At 47.4% G+C, this 26,540-nt stretch overlaps 1 protein-coding gene across 2 annotated transcripts in view; it reads right to left on the bottom strand.

Moving 5' to 3' along the window:
• The window catches only part of cfap99 (cilia and flagella associated protein 99), a 366,971-nt gene that overhangs the window by 102,831 nt on the left and 237,600 nt on the right, over positions 1-26,540 (bottom strand). For both annotated transcript variants that reach the window (XM_072515683.1, XM_072515684.1), the window contains one exon: positions 15,436-15,524. In XM_072515683.1, the coding sequence (XP_072371784.1) occupies positions 15,436-15,524 (89 nt within the window). The remainder of the gene's footprint in view (positions 1-15,435; positions 15,525-26,540) is intronic.

Raw genomic sequence — 26,540 nt, 5'->3', positions numbered from 1 at the left:
TCCCGAAAATTGCCGTATTTATCCTTCTTCCTCACAGGAACATGCCGGTCCTGAATTCCTTTCAACTGACACTTGAAAGCCTCCCACATGTCAGATGTTGATTTGCCCTCAAACATCCGCCCCCAATCTATGTTCTTCAGTTCCCGCCTAATATTGTTATAATTAGCCTTCCCCCAATTTAGCACATTCATCCTAGGACCACTCTTATCCTTGTCCACCAGTACTTTAAAACTTACTGAATTGTGGTCACTGTTACCGAAATGCTCCCCTACTGAAACATCTACCACCTGGCCGGGCTCATTCCCCAATACCAGGTCCAGTACCGCCCCTTCCCTAGTTGGACTGTCTACATGAATACATCTAAGTCGACTGCAACATGAGGAGTGCCTTGTAACAGGTTGTCCATCATCCTTTGGAAGATCATTGGATTGGAGGTTACGCCAAAATAATAATAATCTTTATTAGTGTCACAAGTAGGCTTACATTAACACTGCAATTAAGTTACTGTGAAAAGCCCCTAGTTGCCACATTCCGGCGCCTGTTCGGGTACACTGAAGGAGAATTCAGAATGTTCAATTCACCTAACAAGCACGTCTTTCAGGACTTGTGGGCGGAAACCGGAGCACCCGGAGGAAACCCAGACATTGGGAGAACGTGCAGACTCCGCGCAGACAGTGACCCAAGCCGGGAATTGAACCTGGGACCCTGATGCTGTGAAGCAACAGTGCTAACCACTGTGCTGAAAACCATGCGATTCAACTTGAACAACCCTTTCTGCATGTTGATGGTCACATACTGCTTCGAATCTTCCTCTAACAAGAGTTGTTGATCGGCTTGGCTCATGTCCAGTTTTGAAAATGTGCTGCCTTCTGCAAGGTTTAAAACAAGATCTCCTACCCTCAACAATGGGTAAGCGTCCAATGATTACAGAGGCTTCTGTGTCCACCTCCATCTTGACATTCTGTCCATCGAACTCCACTGTAGCATGAATACGTTCTGCATGCCCCCCACTTGTATTAAACATGTCGTAATAATGCTTCTCTGCCTGGTCTGAACTTTTCAAGTGATATGCCATCAACTGAGGCTTCCTTCCATTTGAAGTTCCCTGCTTAGCCTTTGACTTTCTCTAAGTACCCGGGCAGTTCTTCGCTAAATTACCTTCTTGTTGCACAAGTAACAAACAGCATCCCTAAATTTACAATGATTCACATAGTGTGACCCTCTACAGCTAAAATGCTCCACTTTCTTTCCCCCTTCATTTGCAGCTTCTTTTTCTACTTGATGCATTGCACCTGCCTGCATGCCCCATTGGATTTCTGAACCCTCTTTACAATGTTGTCAGCCATGTCCGTGCCCTGAGAAATTTCTAGAGCCTTTTTAAGGCTGTTTAGCACAGGGCTAAATCGCTGGCTTTGAAAGCAGACCAAGGCAGGCCAGCAGCACGGTTCAATTCCCGTACCAGCCTCCCCGAACAGGCGCCGGAATGTGGCGACTAGGGGCTTTTCACAGTAACTTCATTTGAAGCCTCCTTGTGACAAAAAGCGACATTCATTTCATTTCAATTTTTCATTTCAAGTGTGGCTTCTCCCAGCAAACAGCGCTGAATGCGGACGTTGTTAATGCCACAAACAGGTCTGTCCTGAAGCATGTCTTCTAAAACTGCCCCAAACATGTAGTGTTCAGAGAGCTGGCACAATTGAGCAACAAAACTAACAACTGTCCCATCTTCTGAAAATGACCATGGAAATTGAAATATTGCTTAGGATTTTGAATGAGTGTCTCTAAATCTGCAAATGAAATGTCGCTGGTTTGTGTGGTGTAGCTAAATTTCTCACAAGCTTATAAAACTCAAACTCAGATGAGCACTTGAGCCTCATCTGCGATCCCATTTTCCAAGAAAAAGTGTTCCAATCTTTCCACTTATTCTGTCCAGTTTTCATTCTCTTCTACAAACTCACTGAAAGCCCAAGCAAAGCCATGGTACTGCTAACTTGCCCTCTGTCGGTAAACCTAGCAAAACTTTGTGTTGGATGTGCTGAGACTTCAATTTCTTTCATTCTTTTTTTAAAAAATATTTTTATTCTCCTCCTTTTTCACATTTTCTCCCACATTTACACCCATCAACAATAAACAATAATCAGCAAGGTATGTCAGTCCCCATAATAACAACTTTCCCATCCGCCCACCAACCCCCAAACATCTGCCCGCATGTTTACATAAACAAATGACAAAAAGGAATCAGGGATTCCCCGTATTCACCCTTAATCTACACAGCCCCCCTCCTCCCCCACCCCACCCCCCCACCCACAGCCCCAACTAATGTTCGAAGTTATCCAGTTCTTGAAAGTGCATAATAAATAGTGCCCATGACTTGTAGAACCCCTCCGAGCTTCCCCTCAGTTCACTTAACCTTCTCAAGGGTCAAGTATTCCAACAGGTCCCCCCGCCACGCTCGGGCACTGGGTGGAGAGGCTGCTCTCCATCCCAGCAGGATCCGCCTTCGGGCGATCAACGAGGCGAAGGCTATGATGTCTGCCTCCTCTCCCGTTTCCAACCCTGGCTGGTCCGACACCCCGAATATGGCCTCCTGGGGACCCGGCTCCAGTTTCACACGCACCACCTTGGAAATTACCCTAAACACCTCCTTCCAGTGCTCCCCTAGCTTTGGACAGGACAAAAACATATGAATGTGATTCGCGGGCCCCCCCCCCCCGCAACGGTCACACACATCCTCTACTCCTTCAAAAAATCGGCTCATCCTCGCCCTCGTGAGGTGCGCTCTATATACCACCTTCAGCTGTATCAGCCCCAACCTCGCACATGAGGTGGAGGCATTCACTCTCCGGAGCACCTCACACCAGACCCCCTCCTCTATAACCTCTCGCAGCTCTTCCTCCCACTTTGCTTTGATCCCTTCCAGTGGTGCCTTATCTTCTTCCAAAATAGCTCCGTACACCGCTGACACTGCCCCCTTCTCCAGTCCCCTTGTCGTCAAGACCTCCTCCAGCAATGTGGAGGCCGGTTCCTCTGGGAAGCTCTGTATCTCCTTCCTGGCAAAATCCCGAACCTGCATTACCTAAACACTTCTCCCTGATCTAGGGGAAGGCAGGCAGGGGGTTTGGGTCTCCCGAACCTGTTGTACTACTACTGGGCGGCGAATATGGAGAAAGTGCGGAGCTGGGTCAGAGGGGTTGATTCTCAGTGGGTCAGAATGGAGGAGAGTTTGTGCAGGGGGTCACACTTCGCTTCCAGCTCCCTCAATCCTGCAAACCAACCCCGAAGAAACAAATCTTTTAGCGTCTTAATCCCCTTCTCTTCCCATTTCTGAAAACTTTCATCCCATCTCCCTGGCTCCAATCTGTGGTTCCCCCGAATCGGCATTTCCCTTGACCCTAAACCCAACCCGAAGTGTTGGCGAAACTGCCTCCAGATTTTCAATGAAGCTATTATTACCGGACTCCCTGAATATTTCCCCGGAGCTATCGGGAGCGGTGCTGTTGCAAGTGCCTTCAGCCCTGACCCCCTGCACAAACTCTCCTCCATTCTGACCCATTGAGAATCAACCCCTCTGACCCAGCTCCGCACTTTCTCCACATTCGCCGCCCAGTAGTAGTACAACAGGTTCGGGAGACCCAAACCCCCTGCCTGCCTTCCCCTCTGTAGCAGCACCTTTCTCACTCTGGCCACCTTCCCTCACCATATGAATGAGGTAATCCTTCCCTCAATCTCCCTGAAAAAAGACTTTGGCAGGAAAATCGGTAGGCATTGAAAAATAAACAGGAATCGCGGCAACACATTCATTTTAACCGCCTGTACCCGACCCGCCAGTGACAGAGGAAGGCCATCCCACCTTGCCAGATCGGCTTTCACTCTCCCCACCAAACTAGTGATGTTGTACCTGCGAAGCCTCCCCCACTCCCGGGCAACCTGCACCCCCAGATACCAAAAATGAGTCCCTGCTCTACGGAAGGGCAGCCCCTCCACCCCTGCCCCCACCCCCGGCCGAGACACCACAAAGTACTCACTCTTGTCCAGGTTCAACTTGTACCCCGAGAAAGACCCAAATACCCGCAGTAGCTCCAATATTCCTCCTATCGACGCACTCGGCTCCGACACATACAGCAGCAAGTCGTTGGCATATAAGGACACCCTTTGCTCTATCCTCCCCCGCACTATTCCTTTCCATGCTCCTGAACTTCTCAATGCGATGGCCAACGGCTCAATCGCAAGTGCAAACAGCAGGGGGGACATAGGACATCCCTGTCTCATCCCACGGTGGAGAGAAAAGTATCTCAAACTGATATTATTTGTGCGGACACTCGCCTTCGGTTCCTTATATAATAGCTTTACCCAGTTCAAAAACCTTGGTCCAATCCCAAACCGCTCCAGCACTGCCATCAGGTACCCCCATTCTACCCGATCAAACGCCTTCTCGGCGTCCAATGCCACAGCGACCTCTGTTTCCTTTCTTTCCGCCGGTGCCATAACTACGTTCAAAACCCTCCTAATGTTCGAAAACAGCTGCCTCCCTTTCATGAACCCCGTCTGATCCTCCCCTATCACCTTCGGAAGGCACTCCTCCAGCCTACCCGCCAGTACCTTCGCCAACACTTTACGTCCACATTCAGAAGTGATATGGGCCGATACGACCCACACTCTGTCGGATCCTTATCTTTTTTTAGTAACAGGGAAATCGACGCCTGCTCCAAGGTTTGCGGCAACACCCCCTTCCCTATCGCCTCCTCAAACATCCCCACCATCAGGGGTGCCAACCTATCCTTAAATTTTTTATAATATTCCACCGGAAACCCATCCGGCCCTGCCACCTTCCCCCACTGCATCCTCCCAATCGCATCCTTTATCTCCTGCTCCACTATTGCTCCTTCTAATGTAGTCCTGTCCCCCTCCCCTAGCCTCGGGTACTCCAACCCATCTAGAAATTCCTGCATCTCACGGTCTCCCCCGAGTGGCTCTGACTTGTACAACCTCTCATAAAACTCCTCAAAAACCTTGTTAATCAGCACTGGGGCCACCACCAACTTCCCTGCCCTATCCTTCACCTGAAGAATTTCCCTTGCCGCTGCCTCCCTCCGGAGCTGACCTGCTAACATACTTATCTCCATGTTCATAAACTGCACCCCTTGCTCGTCTCAATTGGCGCACCGCCTTCCTGGTGGACAGTCGGTCGAAGCTCGCCTGTAGTTCCTTCCTCTTTTCCAGCTTCGCTGGGTCCCCATCCTCTGCATACCTCCTATCTACCACCAACTATTACCCTCTGCCGCTCCAACCTCTTCTCTTTATCCACCCTGGCCTTAAACAAAATTACCTCACCTCTCACCACCGCCTTTAGAGCCTCCCAGACGACTGCCTTCGACACCTCACCCGTACAATTGAAACCTACATATTCCTTAATTACCGTTTCAATTATCTCACAGAATACTTGGTTCCCCAAAAGCCCCACATCCAGTTTGAAATGAAAAACGAAATGAAAATCGCTTATTGTCACAAGGAGGCTTCAAATGAAGTTACTGTGAAAAGCCCCTAGTCGCCACATTCCGGCGCCTGTTTGGGGAGGCTGTTACAGGAATCGAACCGTGCTGGTGGCCTGCCTTGGTCTGCTTTCAAAGCCAGCGATTTAGCCCTGTGCTAAACAGCCCCAGGGATTCCACCCCGGTCTCTGCGCTACCCCCTTCTCCAGCACCATATCCACCCAATGTGGAGCGTGATCTGACACTGCAATTGCAGAGTATTCCGACCCCTTGACTCCAGCCAGCAAAGCCTTCCCCACCACAAAAAAGTCGATCCGCGAGTATACCTTATGGACCGCTGAGAAAAGCGAATACTCCCGTTCCCTTGGGTGCAGGAACCTCCAAGGGTCCACCCCTCCCATTTCCACCATTAGCCCAGCCAGCGCCTTCGCCCCCCCGATGGGACCAGCGAGCGCGGCCGTGATCTGTCCAACCTTGGCTCCTGCACCAAGTTCCAGTCCCCCCGCACAATCAGCTCACGCGTGTCCAAGTCGGGAATAGCCCCAAACACCTTCCTCGTGAATCCCACATCGTCCCAATTGGGACCGTATACACTTAACAGCGCCATTAATCTCCCCTCCAGTGCCCCTGTCACAATCACATATCTACCCCCCTGATCTGCCACCGCCGTCTCCATCTGGAAGCGTACCCTTTTGCTGACCAGCACCGCTACCCCTCGAACCCTTCCATCAAATCCGGAGTGAAACACTTGGCTAACCCAGCCCTTTTTAAGTCTCACCTGGTCCTTCACCCTCAAGTGAGTCTCCTGCAGCATTGCTTTCAAACTTTTAAAAAATATATATATTTTATTCAGATTTTTTGGCCAAACAAAACAATACAAAGGTTTTCCTGTTTTCAACAGTAAAACAGTATAAATAACAGTGGCCTTTTTTTAACAAGTAAATAAATAATATATAAACTAAATGGCAACTGCCCTATCAAAAATACTAACTCTCCAAAATAAAATCAAACAATCCAATATACATAGCCTAGTACAAATATTTATACAAAAACACCCCTTTGAAACCCCCCCGCCTCCCCCCCCGCCCCCCCCGGGTTGCTGCTGTTACCTTCCCATTTCTTTTATCGTTCTGCGAGGTAGTCAATGAACGGTTGCCACCGCCTGGTGAACCCTTGAGCCGAACCCCTCAGTGCAAACTTTATCCGTTCTAGTTTTATAAACCCTGCCATGTCATTTATCCAGGTCTCGACGCCCGGGGATTTGGCTTCCTTCCACATAAGCAACATCCTTCGCCAGGCTACTAGGGACGCAAAGGCCAAGACATCAGCCTCTTTCGCCTCCTGCACTCCCGGCTCTTCTGCAACCCCGAATATAGCCAACCTCGAGCTTGGCTCGACCCGGACCCCCACCACCTTCGAAAGCACCTTTGCCACCCCCACCCAGAACCCCTGTAGTGCCGGACATGACCAAAACATGTGGGTGTGGTTTGCTGGGATTCTCGAGCATCTCCCACACCTATCCTCTACCCCGAAAATTTTACTAAGCCGTGCTCCGGTCATATGCGCCTTGTGTAAAACCTTGAATTGTATCAGGCTTAGCCTGGCGCACGAGGACAACGAGTTTACCCTACGTAGGGCATCAGCCCACAGCCCCTCCTCAATCTCTTCCCCCAGCTCTTCTTCCCATTTCCCCTTCAACTCATCCACCATGATCTCCCCCTCGTCCCTCATTTCCCTGTATATATCCGACACCCTACCATCCCCCACCCATGTCCCTGAGAACACTCTATCCTGAACCTCCTGCGTCGGGAGCTGCGGGAATTCCCTCACCTGTTGCCTCGCAAAAGCCCTCAATTGCATATACCGAAATGCATTCCCTTGGGGCAACCCATATTTTTCCGTCAGCGCTCCCAGACTCGCAAACGTCCCGTCTACGAACAGATCTCTCAGTTGCACAACCCCAGCTCTTTGCCATGCTCCAAATCCCCCATCCATTCTCCCCGGGACAAACCTATGGTTATTTCTTATCGGGGACCGCACCGAGGCTCCCGTCCTTCCCCTATGTCGTCTCCACTGCCCCCAAATTTTTAGTGTTGCCACCACCACTGGACTTGTGGTGTATTTCTTCGGGGAGAATGGCAACGGCGCCGTCACCATTGCTTGTAGGCTGGTTCCCTTGCAGGACGCCATCTCCAATCTCTTCCACGCCGCTCCCTCCCCTTCTCCCATCCACTTACACACCATTGAGATATTGGCGGCCCAGTAGTATTCACTTATGCTCGGTAGTGCCAGCCCCCCCCCCACCCCCCCTCCTCACTCTCGGGGTCTTCCCGGCCCACACAAAACTCATGACACTTTTCTCAATTCTCTTGAAAAAAGCCTTCGTGACCATCACCGGAAGGCACTGAAACACAAAGAGGAATCTCGGGAGGACTACCATTTTAACCGCCTGCACCCTACCCACCAGTGACAGGGGCACCATGTCCCATCTCTTAAAATCCTCCTCCATCTGTTCCACCAATCTTGTTAGATTAAGCCGGTGTAAGGTTCCCCAACTCCTGGCTATCTGAATCCCTAAGTACCGGAAATCTCTTGTCACCTTCCTCAGCGGTAAGTCATCTATTCCCCTGCTCTGCTCCCCCGGATGCACCACAAACAGCTCACTCTTACCCATATTCAATTTGTACCCCGAAAATTCCCCAAACTCCCTGAGTGTCTGCATTATCTCAGTCATCCCCTCCACTGGGTCCGCAACATACAGCAATAAATCATCTGCATACAAGGATACCCGGTGTTCTTCTCCTCCCCTGAGCACTCCCCTCCACTTCCTGGAGCCCCTCAGTGCTATGGCCAGGGGCTCAATCGCCAATGCAAACAGTAACGGAGACAGGGGACACCCCTGCCTCGTCCCTCTATGAAGACGGAAGTAATCAGACCTCTGTCTGTTTGTGACCACGCTCGCCACCGGGGCCCTATACAGCAGCTGTACCCATCCGATATACCCTTCTCCAAAACCAAATCTCCTCAGCACCTCCCACAGATAATCCCACTCCACTCTGTCGAATGCTTTCTCGGCGTCCATCGCCACCACTATCTCCGCCTCCCCCTCTGCTGGGGGCATCATCATTACCCCTAGCAACCTCCGTATGTTCGTGTTCAGCTGTCTCCCCTTAACGAACCCCGTTTGATCCTCGTGGACCACCCTGGGGCACAGTCCTCTATCCTCGTCGCCATCACCTTGGCCAAGAGCTTAGCATCTACATTTAAAAGGGAAATGGGCCTGTAGGACCCACACTGCAGCGGGTCTTTTTCCTTCTTCAAAAGGAGCGATATCGTTGCCTCCGACATAGTCGGGGGCAGCTGCCCCCTTTCCCTAGCCTCATTGAAGGTTCTCGTCAGAAGCGGGGCCAGTAAGTCCATATACTTCCTATAAAATTCCACCGGGAATCCGTCCGGTCCCGGGGCCTTCCCCGCCTGCATGCTCCCAATCCCTTTTACCACCTCCTCCATCTCAATCTGTGCTCCCAGTCCCACCCTCTCCTGCTCCTCCACCTTAGGGAATTCCAGCTGATCCAAGAAACACATCATTCCCTCCTTCCCTTCCGGGGGCTGAGCCTTATATAACCTCTCATAAAATGCCTTGAACACCCCGTTCACTCTCTCCGCTCCCCGTTCCATCTCTCCCTCCTCATCTCTCACCCCACCTATCTCCCTCGCTGCTTCCCTCTTCCTCAATTGGTGGGCCAGTAGCCGACTCGCCTTCTCTCCATACTCATACTGTACACCCTGTGCCCTCCTCCACTGTGCCTCCGCCTTACCCGTGGTCAGCAGGTCAAACTCCACATGTAGCCTTTGTCTTTCCCTGTACAGTCCCTCCTCCGGTGCCTCCGCATATTGCCTGTCTACCCTCAAAGGTTCTTTCAGCAATCGCTCCCTTTCTTTACCCTCTTGTTTCCCTTTATGTGCCCTTATGGATATCAGTTCCCCTCTAACCACTGCCTTCAACGCCTCCCAACTCCCACCTGAACCTCTCCATTGTCATTAAGCTCCAAGTACCTTTCGATGCACCCCCTCACCCTTAAACATACCCCCTCATCCGCCAATAAGCCCATATCCATTCTCCAGAGTGGGTGCTGTTCTTTTTCCTCTCCTACCTCCAGGTCTATCCAATGTGGAGCGTGGTCTGAAATAGCTATGGCCGTATATTCTGTCCCTGTCACCCTCGGAATCAGTGCCCTTCCCAAGACAAAAAAGTCTATCCGTGAATATACTTTGTGGACATGGGAGAAAAATGAGAACTCCTTACTCCTAGGCCTACTAAATCTCCAGGGGTCTACCCCTCCCATCTGCTCCATGAAGTCCTTGAGCACCCTGGCCGCTGCCGGCCTCCTCCCGGTCCTGGACCTCGATCGGTCCAGCCCTGGATCAAGCACCGTATTGAAATCTCCCCCCATTACCAACTTTCCCGCCTCCAGGTCCGGGATACGTCCCAACATACGCCTCATAGAATTTGCATCATCCCAGTTTGGGGCGTATACGTTCACCAGAACCACCGCCTCCCCTCGCAATCTGCCACTCACCGTCACATATCTACCCCCACTATCCGCCACTATGGTCTTTGCCTCAAACAGTATCCGTTTCCCCACCAAGATAGCCACCCCCCTGTTCTTCGCATCCAAACCCGAATGAAACACCTGCCCCACCCATCCTTTACGTAGTCTGTCCTGGTCTATCAGTTTCAGATGCGTCTCCTGCAACATAACGACATCTGCCTTTAATTTCTTTAGGTGTGCGAGTACCCGTGCCCTTTTAATCGGCCCGTTCAGCCCTCTCACGTTCCACGTGATCAGCCGGGTTGGGGGGCTCTTTACCCCTTGTCGACAAGCCATCCCCTTTTTTTAGCCCAGCTCCTCACCCGGTTCCCACGTACCCGTGTATTCCCCGACGGCGCCCTCCCGCCTCGACCACCCCATCCCATAACAGCTCCCCCTTCTCCTTAGCAGCAGCAACCCAGTTAACCCCCCCTCCCCCCCCGCTAGATCCCTTCCTAGCGTAATTGCACCCCCCATGTTGCTCCGAGAAGTCAGCGAACTCTGGCTGACCTCGGCTTCCCCCCTTGTCCTCGGCCCCCACTGTGCGAGGCCCCCTCCTTCCTGCGTCCCTGTTCCCGCCATAATTACCATAGCGTGGGAACAAAGCCCGCGTTTCCCACTCGGCCCCGCCCCTAATGGCCAGCGCCCACAGTTTCTCATACTCCCCCCCCCCCCATCATGCAGAAGAGAGAAAAGTTACAGGATCGCAAGATTAACAAACTGAAAAATCATCCCCCCCCCCTTTTTCCTCGCCCCACATAATCACCCCACCACTTTGTCCCAAAAGTTCTTTCTCTCGCCAGACTATTCCAGCTTCTCGTCCACAATGAATGTCCACGCCTCTTCTGCCGTCTCAAAGTAGTGGTGCTTCCCTTGGTGTGTGACCCACAATCTCGCCGGTTGTAACATTCCAAACTGGATCTTCTTTTTGTGAAGCACCGCCTTAGCCCGATTAAAACTTGCCCTCCTTCTCGCCACCTCCGCACTCCAATCCTGGTATACGCGGATCACCGCGTTCTCCCACCTGCAGCTCCGAGTTTTCTTCGCCCATCTTAAGACCATCTCTCTGTCATTATAGCGGTGAAACCTCACCACAATGGCTCGAGGTATTTCTCCTGCCCTTGGTCTTCGCGCCATAACTCGATAAGCTCCCTCCACCTCCAAAGGGCCCGTCAGGGCCTCCGATCCCATTAGCGAGTGAAGCATCGTGCTCACATATGTCCCGACGTCCGCCCCTTCTACGCCTTCTTTAAGACCCAGAACCCTTAAATTCTTCCTCCTCAAATTATTCTCCAGTACTTCCAGTCTTTCCACACACCTTTTGTGCTGCGCCTCGTGCGTCTCTGTCTTCACCACCAGGCCCTGTATTTCATCTTCGTTTTCAGCAGCCTTTGCCTTCACGACCCGAAGCTCCTGCTCTTGGGTCTTCTGCTCCTCCTTTAGCCCTTCAATCGCCTGTAATATCGGGGCCAACAACTCCTTCAATTCCTTTTTCAGCTCTTCCACACAGCGCCGCAGGAACTCTTGTTGGTCTGGGCCCCATAACAAATGGCCACCTTCCGACGCCATCTTGCTTTGAGCTTGCCTTCCTTGCCGCTGCTCCAGAGGATCCTCCGCAATCCGGCTGCTATCCTCTCCTTTATCCATGCGTGTCCGGGGGGATTCCATTCTAGTTTACCGCACAGTGTTTTTGGCCGTTTAAATTGCCGTTGGGGCTACTTTTAAGTGCCCAAAAGTCCGTTCCACCGGGAGCTGCCGAAACGTGCGACTTAGCTGGTCATCGCCGCACCTGGAAGTCGCTTTCAAACTTTTAAGATGTGCAAGCACCCTTGACCTCTTGACCTTCCTAGCCCTCTCACGTTCCACGTGATGTTCCTTACTGGGGGTCTCTCACCGCCCCCCCCCCCCACCTTTCTTATCCACCATCACCATACCACAGGGCCCTGCCCCATAAGCCTGACCCGCCCCTGTCCATTGTTAACATCGAACCCCTTCCCCCCCCTTCCAAGAACCCCCCCTACAAAAACATGAATGAAATGAAATGAAATGACATCCCCCAACATCCATCCGTCCACCCCCTCTTGCTCGCCTCGTAGGCCCATTGAAGCCTGCTATCCAGGCTCCAACATCCGCAGTCCTCCTCTTACCTCACCCCCATTCACTAACTGACTTTAGTTAGCTAGCGCGGGTGGCTCCCCCCGCCAAGACCTCTCACCCCCTTCCGCCCAGTCCCAGAGAAAGAAACACCAAAAGAAACCCAACAATCCAACCCCTACAATTCACTAACATAACATTTAACCGTCGCAACACAGAACGCCATTAACTTGAACTCTGTAACAATGCAAAGAGAAGTAAATCTCAATACAAATCAGTAAAAAGAAAGTTGTAACATTTGTACATTTTCCAGCCGCTCAAACACAGTCCACAGTCCCTCTTCCAGTTCCGCTCTTCACGTCTGTCCCAAGCCTTCTGCCCTCACGAACGCCTCAGCTGCCTCCGCTGTCTCAAAATAAAAGTCTTTGGCGTTATATGTTACTCTCAACTTCGCCGGGTACACCACACAAAATCGCACCCCCTTCTTGTACAAAGCCGCCTTCACTCGCCCAAATGCCGCTCGTCTTTTTGCCAACTCCACCGTCCAGTCCTGGTAGATCCGAACCGCAGTACCATCCCACAGCACCTCACGCTCCTGCTTCACCCAGCTTAATACTTTCTCCTTCATGCAAAACTTATGGAAGCAGATAATTACTGCCCTTGGCGGCTCGTTCACTTTGGGCTTCGGCCTTAATGACCGGTGAGCTCGGTCTAGCTCGTACAGGGTGGGGCTCTCACCCTCCCCCATCAGCTCCGCCAACTTCTTAGCGAAGTATTGCGTTGGCCTTGGGCCCTCTGTCCCTTCGGGCAAGCCCACAATTCTCAAATTGTGCCGCCTTGAGCGGTTTTCCAAGTCTTCCAGCTTTGCTCGGAGTCCTCTGTTAACCTCCACCACCCTCCGCAGCTCATCCCCCATCGAGGTGACCTGGTCGCTGTGTCGTGTCACGGCCTCCTCCACCTCCTTCATCTTCTCGCCCTGCTCTCTCACCTCGGCCAATGCCTTTGCCACATCCACCCTCATCGGGCCGATTGCCTCCTCCAACAATGACCTCAACACGACCGCCGTCTCTTTCCTCAAGGCCTCCATGTGCCTCACCAAACGTTTTTCCAGCTCCACCACCATCACCTCGGTCATCTTCTCCACCATAAGTAGTGCGGTCCCGCCTTGCAGTTTGGCTTCCGCCATCCTGTCAACACTTTTGCTTTTGCTCGTCTTCTCCTTCGGCGGCGAACCCGCGTTTCCTCCTTTGTTCGATGTTGCTTTTCGCATCCTTTAGCGGCTTATTGTTTTTTATCTTCTTTCCTTTCTCCTCTCTCCCCCTTCACCCTCCTGTCCTTCATCAATCTGACATTCTTCTTTTTTGAAAAAAAAAACTTTTACCAAACTTCCTTTCTTTCTCCTCTACATTCACCTGGGACCAGGCTTCAACCTTCTTTCTTCCTCCTAGGTGGGAGCCATCCGACGTGGAGCACCCTCCCTACATGGCGCCCTGGCCTCGGCCTGCTGCCTCGGCCTCCTCGTAGCTCCGCCCCCGCTGCTCTGACCTGCCGGGCCCGACGCCTCAGCCCCCGCCGCCCGACACCCGCGCGATGTTCTTCGCCGGTTTTTAAACCGGCCCCACTGGCTGCTCGTGGCGGCCCCAAAGGCCGACGATAGTCAGGGAGTGCGTGAGGACTCGGGGATTTCCCCGAAATCGCCGCGAATCGCGGCCACCGGCGGGAGCTCTTGTTATTGCGGCCACCCTGCTTGCCCACGCCACCGGAAGTCAATTTCTTTCATTCTTGTTGCCAGAAAGATATGGTAACTTGAGCACAAAAAGGTAGTTTAAACGTATTAATATTAAAGTTAATGTTCTTTAATATATAAAAATAATGAAGTTTAAAATACAGTATGGACTGAAAAATGGGAGCAGCTAGTTAAATATTGAAACAACAGTAACTGAATAGAAATAGACAGTGAATATAAATACAACGGGCAACAACAACAACTAATGATGTCACAACACTTACTGATGACAGCAGTAATGGATTTAAATAATAAGATGCATAATAATTACACTCTATAACAAGGCTGGAGGCCCAGGCAGTCACCTGAATCCCTCTCCGACCTAACAACAAAAGAGAAGTCATTTTGCTGGCGCCAGGAATAAGATGAGTGAATTTGCTACTCAATTTTGCACTTGTTTCCTGTGTGACATAAGACTGATGCCAGAAACCTATGTTTGTGATGCAGCCTCTATTTGAAACATTGCTAGCAGCTGGGGAACAGCGAACATGACTGTAAAGATGAGGTGACCAGGCTAAGGTACTCCTCAGCTGTTCGGGGGTTTTTGAGTGGGGCAGTCAGGGATCAAAAGGGCAATTCTGCTGTTTGAAAAACAAACCACTCACTATGTCAGACACGATCGAACAGCTCGTCGCACCCCACTCGGAGACCTCTCGCGAGATTTGCGACACTGGGAAAGCCTCGCGAGGTCTAACGGGATCTTGCGAGACTTTGTGATCTAAATCTCGCCAGTCCCTCGCACAATGTTTGAATAAATACTTCAGTGCACGGTGGCTTGTCATATTCAGATAATATTTGATGTCATGTTATGTAAATGAGAGCTTTAGTCCAGTCGTCATTTTCTGCTCCACAACGGCAGGGCATCTGGTCCCTGCCGAACTTTATCTGAACAAAGAATCAACACTGTCAGCAAAATAGACGGGAAAACGGACAACGGGCATAGCTGAAATTCAGATTAATTTAGCAGTGGTGAAACTCTTTTCGACTTCTGTTCTGAAGAGGATTGCCAACCCTCTAACCTGGAGTCCCGCGGAATTGAAGATCCATCTCCAGGACACTGATGTGTGAACACGGGAGAAAAATCATGGGGACATTAAAAAGGATAATTCAATTTTTTTTCTTTTGAGCGTTTTTCTTTTCCAGACATAAAAATATTGAAACTTGGGTGGGGAAGGTTGTTTGGCTGCCAGCCAAGCATTATCCAGTCGAATAATGAATCTGAAAAGAAAAACAGAAAAATGCTGGGAAAAGTGGCAGCTTCTGTGGACGGAGAAAAAGAGTTAAAATCTGTATGACTTTTTCAGAGCTGAAGTGGGGTATAAATGTGATGGTTTATATAGTTGGAGAGGGGGCTGGAGAATATGGAGCAGAACAGAAGGTCAGGGATAGGTCGGAGCTAACGAGAGATTGACAAGGTGACCTATTAAACTCAATATTATAAAAGCAGCCAAAGAGAACACTGAAGGTGCGCTACCTTTGCAGTTCTTTTTTCACTCTGCGCTCGTAGAGAACATTCTCCCTCAGGATGGCTGCTGTGTTCAATTTTATTGGAATATTTTCCATCTGTTTGATGAGAAAAATACGTGTGCTGTTTAATTCATTGTTTGCTCCACCACTGTGTTAGTCCATGTTCAAAGTTTACAAGGTGCATATCATGGCTACAATGACAACTCTGACTGACAAATGGTTAGCATCTTTGAAAGTGAGAAAGCCATCTGGTTAACTACAAATCTAGGCATGAAAACAAAGTAAGGAATTACTGGAAGTTATCGCAAGTTAGTAAACTGATCAAAGATATCAGAGATGGGCCAAATCTTGTTGAAGCAGGACATCTTATAAACTTCTTCCTGCATCCTTCAGTGCAAATTTCTTTTGCACCCAAACTTGCTTGAGGTGCTGACTGGTAAACGCATGGCCATGTTCATGGGGCACCTGGAACCTTAGTGAATGGTGGGACCTGCAGTGTACCTCCTGAAGCAAGTAAGTTTAAGCATTCAGAAAGAAACTGAAGAATGATGTGGAGGAGGATGAATTAGAGTGGGATAATTACAGATGTAAAAGGAGGGGAAAAAGATTGACTTATGCAAAGAGAATAGAGACAATAAGAAAAAGTTATTAAAAATTAAGGAATGTTAATATAAAATTTTTTTAAACTCTAACAAAAATTTGCTGCATGTTGAAATGAGAGTCAAAAATGTACGTTGTTCCTCTTTGTGGGCTGGAAAGATTAACTGCATTAACAATGATCATGTCATTAAAAACATACATAGAATGTAATTGTAAATCCTAACTTTCCGTGGCAAATTTAATGGGAAAACAATGTGCAAATCCAGCAAATTTTAAAATTTCTTGGGTAGGCTTAAAGGTGTAATGCCATTCGTACAAAGAGGAATGGTATAATTCAACCGGCAAGTACTAGAGATCCACAACTCACTGTGTATCGCTTCATCACCTGAACTCGCTGGCTGATTTGTGCATTAATAAAAGCATTTTGTTGTCAATACATAGATGCCCATGAAGATTTGGCTCTATACTATGTGAGAACTGTTTGGAACTATCCTCTGTAATGATCCAGCAGATGTATATTAATTCCTGCGCAAACCAAATCCCAAAGGGAAACTTGGTCTTTTTGTATTTTGACCTCGAGAACACAGGTTTATTGAATTCAGAAGCCATAAATTCCAGTGATACTTTTGGGATTTTGAACATTAAAAGAAAACTTTAAAAAACAAAATTATAACTACACAATGAAAATTACCCTTACAAAACATTCCCCCAAGAAGACTCCCCACTTTGTCTGATGCATGAGTAAACACCCATTTAGGCAAAAGTCCCTTTTTTTAAACTAAAGAAATTCCAGTAACATGGGGCTGGTTCAGCACAGAGCTAAATCGCTGGCTTTGAAAGCAGACCAAGGCAAGCCAGCAGCATGGTTCAATTCCCGTACCAGCCTCCCCGGACAGGCGCCGGAATGTAGCGACTCGGGGCTTTTCACAGTAACTTCATTTGAAGCCTACTTGTGACAATAAGCGATTTTCATCCTCTAAGCACAGCTGCAATCAGAGATAACCTGACCTCTCATTCCTCACTTCCACTCTGCTGTGGAAGTTCAAATGTTCAGACACCAAACTGGTTGTGGTCTTATGGTCTAGTTGCTATACCAAGCTGTGATGCCGCCAGATAGGTTGGCTGGCTTAACAGGGAGGGTCCCAGAGGACTGGAAAGTGGCTAATGCAACACCGCTGTTTAAGAAGGGAGCGAGGCAGAAGATGGGAAATTATAGGCTGGATAACCTGACTTCGGTCATTGGTAAGATTTTAGAATCCATTATTAAAGATGAGATCGCGGAGTAATTGGAAGTGCATGATAAAATAGGACTGAGTCAGCACGGCTTCATCAAGGGGCGGTCTTGTCTGACAAATCTGTTAGAGTTCTTTGAGGAGACAAGGAATTTAGACAAAGGAGAACCAGTGGATGTGATTTATTTAGATTTTCAGAAGGCCTATGACAAGGTGCCGCATAGGAGACTATTAAATATGTTAAGAGCCCATGGTGTTACGGGTAAGATCCTGGCATGGATAGAGGATTGCCTGACTGGCAGAAGGCAGAGAGTGGGGATAAAGGGGTCTTTTACAGGATGGCAGCCGGTGACTAGTAGTGTGCCTCAGGGGTCGGTGCTGGGACCACAACTTTTCACAATATACATGAATGATCTGGAAGAAGGAACTGAAAGCATATTGTTAAGTTTGCAGATTATACAAAGACCTGTAGAGGGACAGGTAGTATTGAGGAAGCAGACGGCAAGAAGGACTTGAGACAGGCTAGGAGAGTGGGAAAGAAGCGACAGATGGAATACGGTATGGAAAAGTGTGAGGTTATGCACTTTGGAAGGAGGAATGGAGGCATAGACTATTTTCTGAATGGGGAAATGTTTCGGAAAACAGAAGCACAAAGGGACTTGGGAGTCCTTGTTCACGATTCTCTTAAGGTTAACGTGCAGGTTCAGTCGGCAGTTCAGAAGGCAAATGCATTGCTAGCATTCATATCGAGAGGGCTAGAATACAAGACCAGGGATGTACTTCTGAGGCTGTATAAGGCTCTGATCAGACCCCCATTTGGAGTATTGTGACTAGTTTTGGGCCCCATATCTAAGGAAGGATGTGCTGGCCTTGGAAAGAGTCCAGAGGAAGTTCACAAGAATGATCCCTGGAATGAAGAGCTTGTCACATGAGGAACTGTTGAGGACACTTGGTCTGTACTCGGAGTTCAGAAGGATGAGGGAGGATCTTATTGAAACTTACAGGATACTGCGAGGCCTAGATAGAGTGGACATGGAGAGGATGTTTCCACTTGTAGGAAAAACTAGAAACCCAATCTCAGACTAAAGGGACGATCCTTCAGAACAAAGATGAGGAGGAATTTCTTCAGCCAGAGGGTCATGAATCTGTGGAACGCTTTGCCGCAGAAGGCTGTGGAGGCCAAATCACTGAGTCTTTAAGACAGAGATAGATAGGTTCTTGATTAATCAGGTGATCAGGGGTTATGGGGAGAAGGCAGGAGAATGGGGATGAGAAAAATATCAGCCATGATTGAATTAGCAGACTCGATGGGCCGAGTGGCCTAATTCTGCTCCTATATCTTATGGTCTTATGGAGTGGCTGATTCACTTTGTCTCTTCACAGCTCCTGTCGCAGCACAGAGCAACACTCCAGGAACATCTCACATGGCCACCTTCTCCTAAGCTTTCAACATCTTTCCTTAAGTATTCTTTTTGCTCTTTCATCTTGATTCCATGGTCCTTAGCTCCTCTTTGAAATTGTCATTGAATATAAAATGTATTCGTATTCTCCATACTGCCCCAACTTTCGGGTCAAATATAATTCAATAACCCTGCTTTATTTATTTATGACCTTTTCCATGTTTTAAAAGTCTTTACTTCCCTTTGAAATTTAACAACAGAAAACAACAACCCTTTCTTATCGCCTAGTGGAAGTTTCTACCTCATGCTTGCTTACTTATAGAGAATTCAATTTGGCCATATTTGCTCCAAATGCATGCCCTTCACGCATCCGTTCTTTTTATATTCTAAACCTTGTAGAAAATCAGTCCCCAGCATAATTAACATAGTTTTACATAGACACACAGATACACACAGCCACAAGCGCGCTTCAAAGAATACACAATAAATCCCCTAAAATTAAAAATAATATAATCTCTCATCACACCTCCCAAATCAGAGATAACATTATAGCTCAAAAATCTTCTCTGATACCGACAATTATTCTTTATAATGTATATGTTATGTATCTGGGAATATATTCCTGCTGGTTCTGTGTCACCTGATGTGAAGTGATGTCAGCAGAGTGTTTGTGTGGGCTTTGGCCATCTTGATTGTATTGAGCAACACCCTTAATAAACTTCTCATTGTGATTTATAAGAATCCAGAGTGTGGGCACTTCCAAACCTTCTCTCTTTACACCAGCAAAGAAATGCTACAGGTGAAAAAACTGGTAATGAAAATTGAGGCAGAAAAAAAAATTGGAAAGAACAATTTTGTCGGCTAATTGTGGGATGGCATCAGGGGCAACGGACGATCTCGGGACCAGACGTGTACACACACAGAAGTCGGGCGAAACGCTGCTGCTGATGTGACGGTTCAACAAAAGTTTTCGACAGCAACTGTGAGTAAGAAGATCTACAGTCAGGAAAGACATGCTTGTGTTGAAATGAGTGGGGGCAGGGCTACAGGGACTCTGCACGTGGTGAATCTACACAGGCTGAGGGGAACGGAGATTTCAAAGGTTGCTGACTCTGCACGGGCCACTACTCTGGAGAAAAGTCAAAATATACTCTGACAAAAAAAGGGCAAAGAATTCATACTAGTTTGTTCAAGGGATTGTTCCCGGTAGCACAGTGGTTAGCACTGTTGCTTCATAGGGCCAGGGACCCAGGTTCGATTCCCAGCTTGGGTCACTGTCTGTGCGGAGTCTGCACATTCTCCCTGTGTCTGCGTGGGCTTCCTCTGGGTACTCCGGTTTCCTCCCACAAGTCCTGAAAGGCGTGCTTGTTAGGTGAATTGGACATTCTGAATTCTCACTCCGTGTACCCGAACAGGCGCCAGAGTGTGGCGAGTAGGAGCTTTTCTCAGTAACTTAATTGCAGTGTTAATGTAAGCCTACTTGTGACACTAATAAAGATTATTATTATTGTGTCATACCATAAGATATAGGAGCAGAAGTAGGCCGCTCGGCCCATCGAGTCTGCTCCATCATTCAATGAGATCATGGTCGATCTGATAATCCTCAACTCCATTATCCCCATAACCCTTGATCCCCTCACTGATTAAAATCTGTCTATCTCAGCCTTGAACATACTTAACGACCCAGCATCTGCAGTCGTCTGTGGTAAGGAATTCCACAGATTCACCACACTCTGGGAGAAGAAATTCCTCCTCATCTCTGTCTTAAAGGGACAACCCCTTACTCTGGTCCTCTGGTCGTAGACTCTCCCACAAAGGGAAACATCCTCTCAGCATCTACCCTGTCAAGCCCCCTGAGAATCCGATATGTCTCAATAAGGTTACCTCTCATTCTTCTAAACTCCAATGAGTACAGGCCCAACCTACTCAACCTCTCCTCATAAAAAAATCCTTCCAAAACCGGGATCAACCTCGTGAACCTTTTCTGGACTGCCTCCAATGCCAGGATGTATTTCCTTAGATAAGGAGACCAAAACTGTTCAGAGTATTCCAGGTGTGGTCTAACTAATGCCTTGTATAGTTTTAACAAGACTTCCCTACTTTTATACCACATTCCCTTTTAAATAAAGGCCAACATTGTATTTGCCTTCCCAATTACCTGCTGAACTTGCATGCTAGCTTTGTGTGATTTATGCAGGAGGACCCTCAAATCTCTCCATGCTGCAGTTTTCTGCAGTCTCTCTCCATTTAAATCATATTCAGCTCCTTTATTCTTCCTACCAAAGTGCATAATTTCACATCTTTCTGTGTGGAAATGTAGGCCTTGGGGATCCATAAATGGTGGGGAAAATGGGCACCATTTGATGAGGTTTATGAAACATGGAATTCTTATGAAGAAAGATTCCAATTGTTTTTAACAGCTAATCAGACACCGGAAGACCTAAAGGTCGCAGCATTTCTCAGCTCAGTTGGCCATAAAACCTTTATGCTGCTACAGAATCTTGTTAGCCCAGCAAAACCAGGTCACACATTCTTCAGTGAATTAATGAAAATCTTAGATGGACATTTCTCGCCTAATCCGTTAATAATTGCAGAAATGTTCCGACTCCACTTCTGTCGTCAGGAAGAAGGTGAAACTATTTCACAGTTTATAATACCTTTAACAAGATTAGCTAGATATTGTAAATTTGATATCACACTTGATACTCTTCAAGACAGGATGGTTTGTGGATTATGCAGTGAAGCAATTCAGAGGAAGCTTCCTGCCATAAGTGATTTAGCTCAAAAAGCTGCTGTGGAAGTTGGCATGTCTATGGAGCTTGCAACAAGAGAAGCTTTGCAAATAGGGGCTGGAGCAAAGATCCATAAAATGGATACCTCAATGAACAAGGCTGCAAGGGTGCAATCATATCACCGTTGTACACAGGTTGGACATTCAGTGGGAGAATGATGAAGTAAACCAAAAGTATGCAAACACTGTATGAATGAAATGAATGAAAATCACTTATTGTCACAAATAGGCTTCAAATGAAGTTAATGTGAAAAGCCCCTAGTCGTCACATTCCGGCACCTGTTCGGGGAGGCTGGTACGGGAATTGAACCGTGCTGCTGGCCTGCCTGGGTCTGCTTTCAAAGCCAGCGATTTAGCCCTGTGCTAAACCAGGCCCTGTAGCAAGAAGGGGAAGGCGAAGGCGCCAAGGCGAACTGGGCTAAGAAAACTCCTTCTACACCAAGAACGTTTTAAGTAGGCTACAGACGAATCCAAATCGAGCAGGTGGAAGAAAACTATGGTTATTGCAATGCAACTATATTTCCAATATACATCAGATCCCAGCTGCGTCTGCTCTGTCAGTTCCATACCTGGCCAACGTTACATAGAACATAGAACATAGAACAATACAGCGCAGTACAGGCCCTTCGGCCCACGATGTTGCACCGAAACAAAAGCCATCTAACCTACACTATGCCATTATCATCCATATGTTTATCCAATAAACTTTTAAATGCCCTCAATGTTGGCGAGTTCACTACTGTAGCAGGTAGGGCATTCCACGGCCTCACTACTCTTTGCGTAAAGAACCTACCTCTGACCTCTGTCCTATATCTATTACCCCTCAGTTTAAAGTTATGTCCCCTCGTGCCAGCCATATCCATCCGCGGGAGAAGGCTCTCACTGTCCACCCTATCCAACCCCCTGATCATTTTGTATGCCTCTATTAAGTCTCCTCTTAACCTTCTTCTCTCCAACGAAAACAACCTCAAGTCCATCAGCCTTTCCTCATAAGATTTTCCCTCCATACCAGGCAACATCCTGGTAAATCTCCTCTGCACCCGCTCCAAAGCCTCCACGTCCTTCCTATAATGCGGTGACCAGAACTGTACGCAATACTCCAAATGCGGCCGTACCAGAGTTCTGTACAGCTGCAACATGACCTCCCGACTCCGGAACTCAATCCCTCTACCAATAAAGGCCAACACTCCATAGGCCTTCTTTACAACCCTATCAACCTGGGTGGCAACTTTCAGGGATCTATGTACATGGACACCTAGATCCCTCTGCTCATCCACACTTTCAAGAACTTTACCATTAGCCAAATATTCCGCATTCCTGTTATTCCTTCCAAAGTGAATCACCTCACACTTCTCTACATTAAACTCCATTTGCCACCTCTCAGCCCAGCTCTGCAGCTTATCTATATCCCTCTGTAACCTGCTACATCCTTCCACACTATCGACAACACCACCGACTTTAGTATCGTCCGCAAATTTACTCACCCACCCTTCTGCGCCTTCCTCTAGGTCGTTGATAAAAATGACAAACAGCAACGGCCCCAGAACAGATCCTTGTGGTACTCCACTTGTGACTGTACTCCATTCTGAACATTTCCCATCAACCACCACCCTCTGTCTTCTTTCAGCTAGCCAATTTCTGATCCACATCTCTAAATCACCCTCAATCCCCAGCCTCCGTATTTTTTGCAATAGCCTACCGTGGGGAACCTTATCAAACGCTTTGCTGAAATCCATATACACCACATCAACTGCTCTACCCTCGTCTACCTGTTCAGTCACCTTCTCAAAGAACTCAATAAGGTTTGTGAGGCATGACCTACCCTTCACAAAGCCATGCTGACTATCCCTGATCATATTATTCCTATCTAGATGATTATAAATCTTGTCTCTTATAATCCCTTCCAAGACTTTACCCACTACAGATGTGAGGCTCACCGGTCTATAGCTGCCGGGGTTGTCTCTGCTCCCCTTTTTGAACAAAGGGACCACATTTGCTATCCTGCAGTCCTCTGGCACTACTCCTGTAGCCAATGATGACTCACGGGGAGACTGATTGCTCTAACCCCGTAGGTCTCGTGCGGGTTATAACAAAAGTGCAAGAAGTAAACAATCTGGATGTCTACAAATTAGCGGATGAAGCTCATGATCACTCAAAAGACAGTGAAACCGAGTTACTGCAACAGTTTAAGCTAGGTATCTTGTCAATGCAGGACAATCAACAACGTTTTGGGCATATCCAAAACCTGACGGTCATGAATTAAAATTTAAATGGATACGGGCGCAGCAGTATCACTTAATCCTGAGACAATTTATTATCAAAAGCTGAGGCATCCGCCTTTAAAACAGTTGAATAACAGTGATTGAATAACATACACTGAAGAGGTCGTGCCATTAAAAAGATGCATTATGGTGAAAGTAAAAGCAAATGGGCAGACGGTGAAGTTGCCTCTTCACGGTGTCCCTGGAAACTTCGGCAGAGCCTGGTTGGATAAAATTAGGCTTAATGGGAAACAGTCAATCAATGAGTGGATTCAAAGAGCGACTTGAAACAACTTAAGTATGAGACAATGTTCAAAGATTCATAAGGCTTGATGACTGCAGTTGAGCTACACCCAAAACTCAAGCCTGACAGAACACCCAAATGACTCAAAGCTAGAGCCGTACCATATGGCATCAAGTCGAACGTTGAAGAAGAATTAGACAGATTAGTAAGGACAGGAGTCATTAAATCTGCTGCTACAAGTGATTGAGTGACAACAATCATTCCTGTGTTAAACGGGATGGTTCAGTGAGATTTTGTGGAGATTTTAAAACTACTATCAACCCAGTTTTGTCCATAGATCATTATCCCCTGCCGCTGATTGAAGACTTGTTTGCTGGACTTTTGGTGGACAGAAATTCAGCAAAATTGATCTTTCATAGGCATAAATGCAGATGGATGTGGCTGCTGAATCACAACCACTACTCACCATCGTAATGCACAAAGGTCTGTTTCATTACAGAAGACTTCCTTTTGGAATAACATCTGCACCTGCTCTTTTTCAAAGATCCATGGATCAAATTCTAAGTGTGTTGAATGGAGTGCAATGTCATTTTGATGACATACTTATCACTGGTTCAAGTAAACAGGAACGCTTGGAGAATTTGGAAGCTGCTCTGAAGCGGTTACAGAGCCACAACCTGAGAGTTAAGAAGGGAAAGTGAGACTTTTTCAAGTCATCCATAAATTACCTTGGTCATATCATCGACAAAGATGGTTTACCCAAAGAAAACATCAGCAGTCTTAGAAGCATCTTGACTTGGCTCCTCCCTCTCCAACTAGATCTACTACTTCCTGACCCATAGACTGCAAGCAGTAAGGATAAACAACAACATCTCCTCCATGATAGTCCTCAATAACAGGGTCCCGGAAGGCTGCGTACGTAGCCCACTACTATACTGACTATACACACATGACTGCGTGGCAATATTCGGCTCCAACATGTAAAGTAAAAATGGGAAAATATGTCATTTGAAACATGATGGACATTCTTAATTCTCCCTCCTGGCAAAACCTGACCTGAGGATACATGAGAAAATGTCGAGGGAAATCCCGCGAAGGGTTAACAGCAAGTGCAAAAGAAGGTTTTGAAATGCAGATAGCCTTTATTAAACAGGCGTTAAGAAAACAGCTTGTGACTGCTCAAGCTGTAAAACTGATGCCTGTCTTTCAAGTCAAAGCAGTTTGAACTTTTAGTTACATGGAAAGAACCAATATTTTGCACCTTCTTTGAAGTTAATTATTTTAGTAAGCAGCTAAAAAATAATTGCCAGGATCTTCAGTTGAATTAGGTGACAAATGTTTAGGTGTGAAATCCTGCTGACACCAGTTGAATATGGGAAGCTGGAGACAACGTGGTCCACGAGAACATAGGTTAACCCCAAATCGGAGTCAGAGTTCTGACAAGCTAAGGGCACTATTTGGTAATAAAGCAGCTTTAGAAGTGACAGGAACCAGAACCCCTCTAGGATCAAAGCACTTTTGAACATTACAAAGGGAAAAAAATGTAATCAGAGTTCGATGAACTAATGTCATGCTCAACATGAATACATAGTCGTATTAGAAGTAATTAAGATTAAAGAGTTGAACAATAAAGAGTTACTGTATGATAATGTCATATAAACGTAATAACTGTAGTAAGGGAAATATAAACCCTAAATCGGTAACAGCCAGCAGAGTCAGCTATCATAGCTGCCCTCGGTCATGGGAAGGATAGAACACAGAAACCGAGCAGAACTGAGAATCCAACAGGAGAAAACCAAAAGATAAAGAAGAGAGATTGTCAAAGTAGACCTGAAGGTCTTTTCAACCAACCAGGAGAATCCAGAAGCAAGATCGTTTTACTTTTCTGTAAAGACAGCGATTTTATCTTTTAAAAGAAAAACTATAATAATAAAATAACTTAAAGTTTTGAAACAGTGGTTATTACAAAGTCTACTTTACTTACTTAGCAATACAGGACCCAGGATCGATGCGACGAAGTGGTAAGTAGATGAAATCTTCTATGAAGATTTGGGTTAAACCGGCGGATAACTTGAAAATATAGATTGACCCAAATAGCACTCACTTAAGTCTGCAAAGGAGTCAGGGAGTGAGAATCCCTGTTCACCATTTAGAATGTCTTATTGACCCTTTTTGGTATAGGGGGAATTCTCAGAATAATGGTGAGTTTTTTACTTCAAACTCCATCTACATATTTGCTGATGTCACAACCTTGGTGGGTCGGATCTCTAACACCGACAAGTCAGAGTACAGGAGGGAGATAGAGAACCTAGTGGCATAGTGCAATGACAACAATCTCTCCCTCAATGTCAGCAAAACTAAGGAGCTGGTCATCAATTTCAGGAAGCGAAGTGTCGTACACGTTCCTGTTTGTATCAATGGTGCCGAGGTGGAGATGGTTGACAGCTTCAAATTCCTAGGTGTAAACATCACCAACAATCTGTCCGGTCCACCCACATTGATGTTACGGCCAAGAAAGAACAACAGCGCCTATACTTCCTCAGGAAATTAAGGAAATTCAGCGTGTCCACAATGACTTTTACCA

Source organism: Scyliorhinus torazame, chromosome 9 (genome assembly GCF_047496885.1).
Source record: "Scyliorhinus torazame isolate Kashiwa2021f chromosome 9, sScyTor2.1, whole genome shotgun sequence".
Lineage (NCBI taxonomy): Eukaryota > Metazoa > Chordata > Chondrichthyes > Carcharhiniformes > Scyliorhinidae > Scyliorhinus > Scyliorhinus torazame.
The sequence above is the reverse complement of the archived record's forward strand: the minus strand, read 5'-3'. Positions and strand labels throughout refer to the sequence as shown.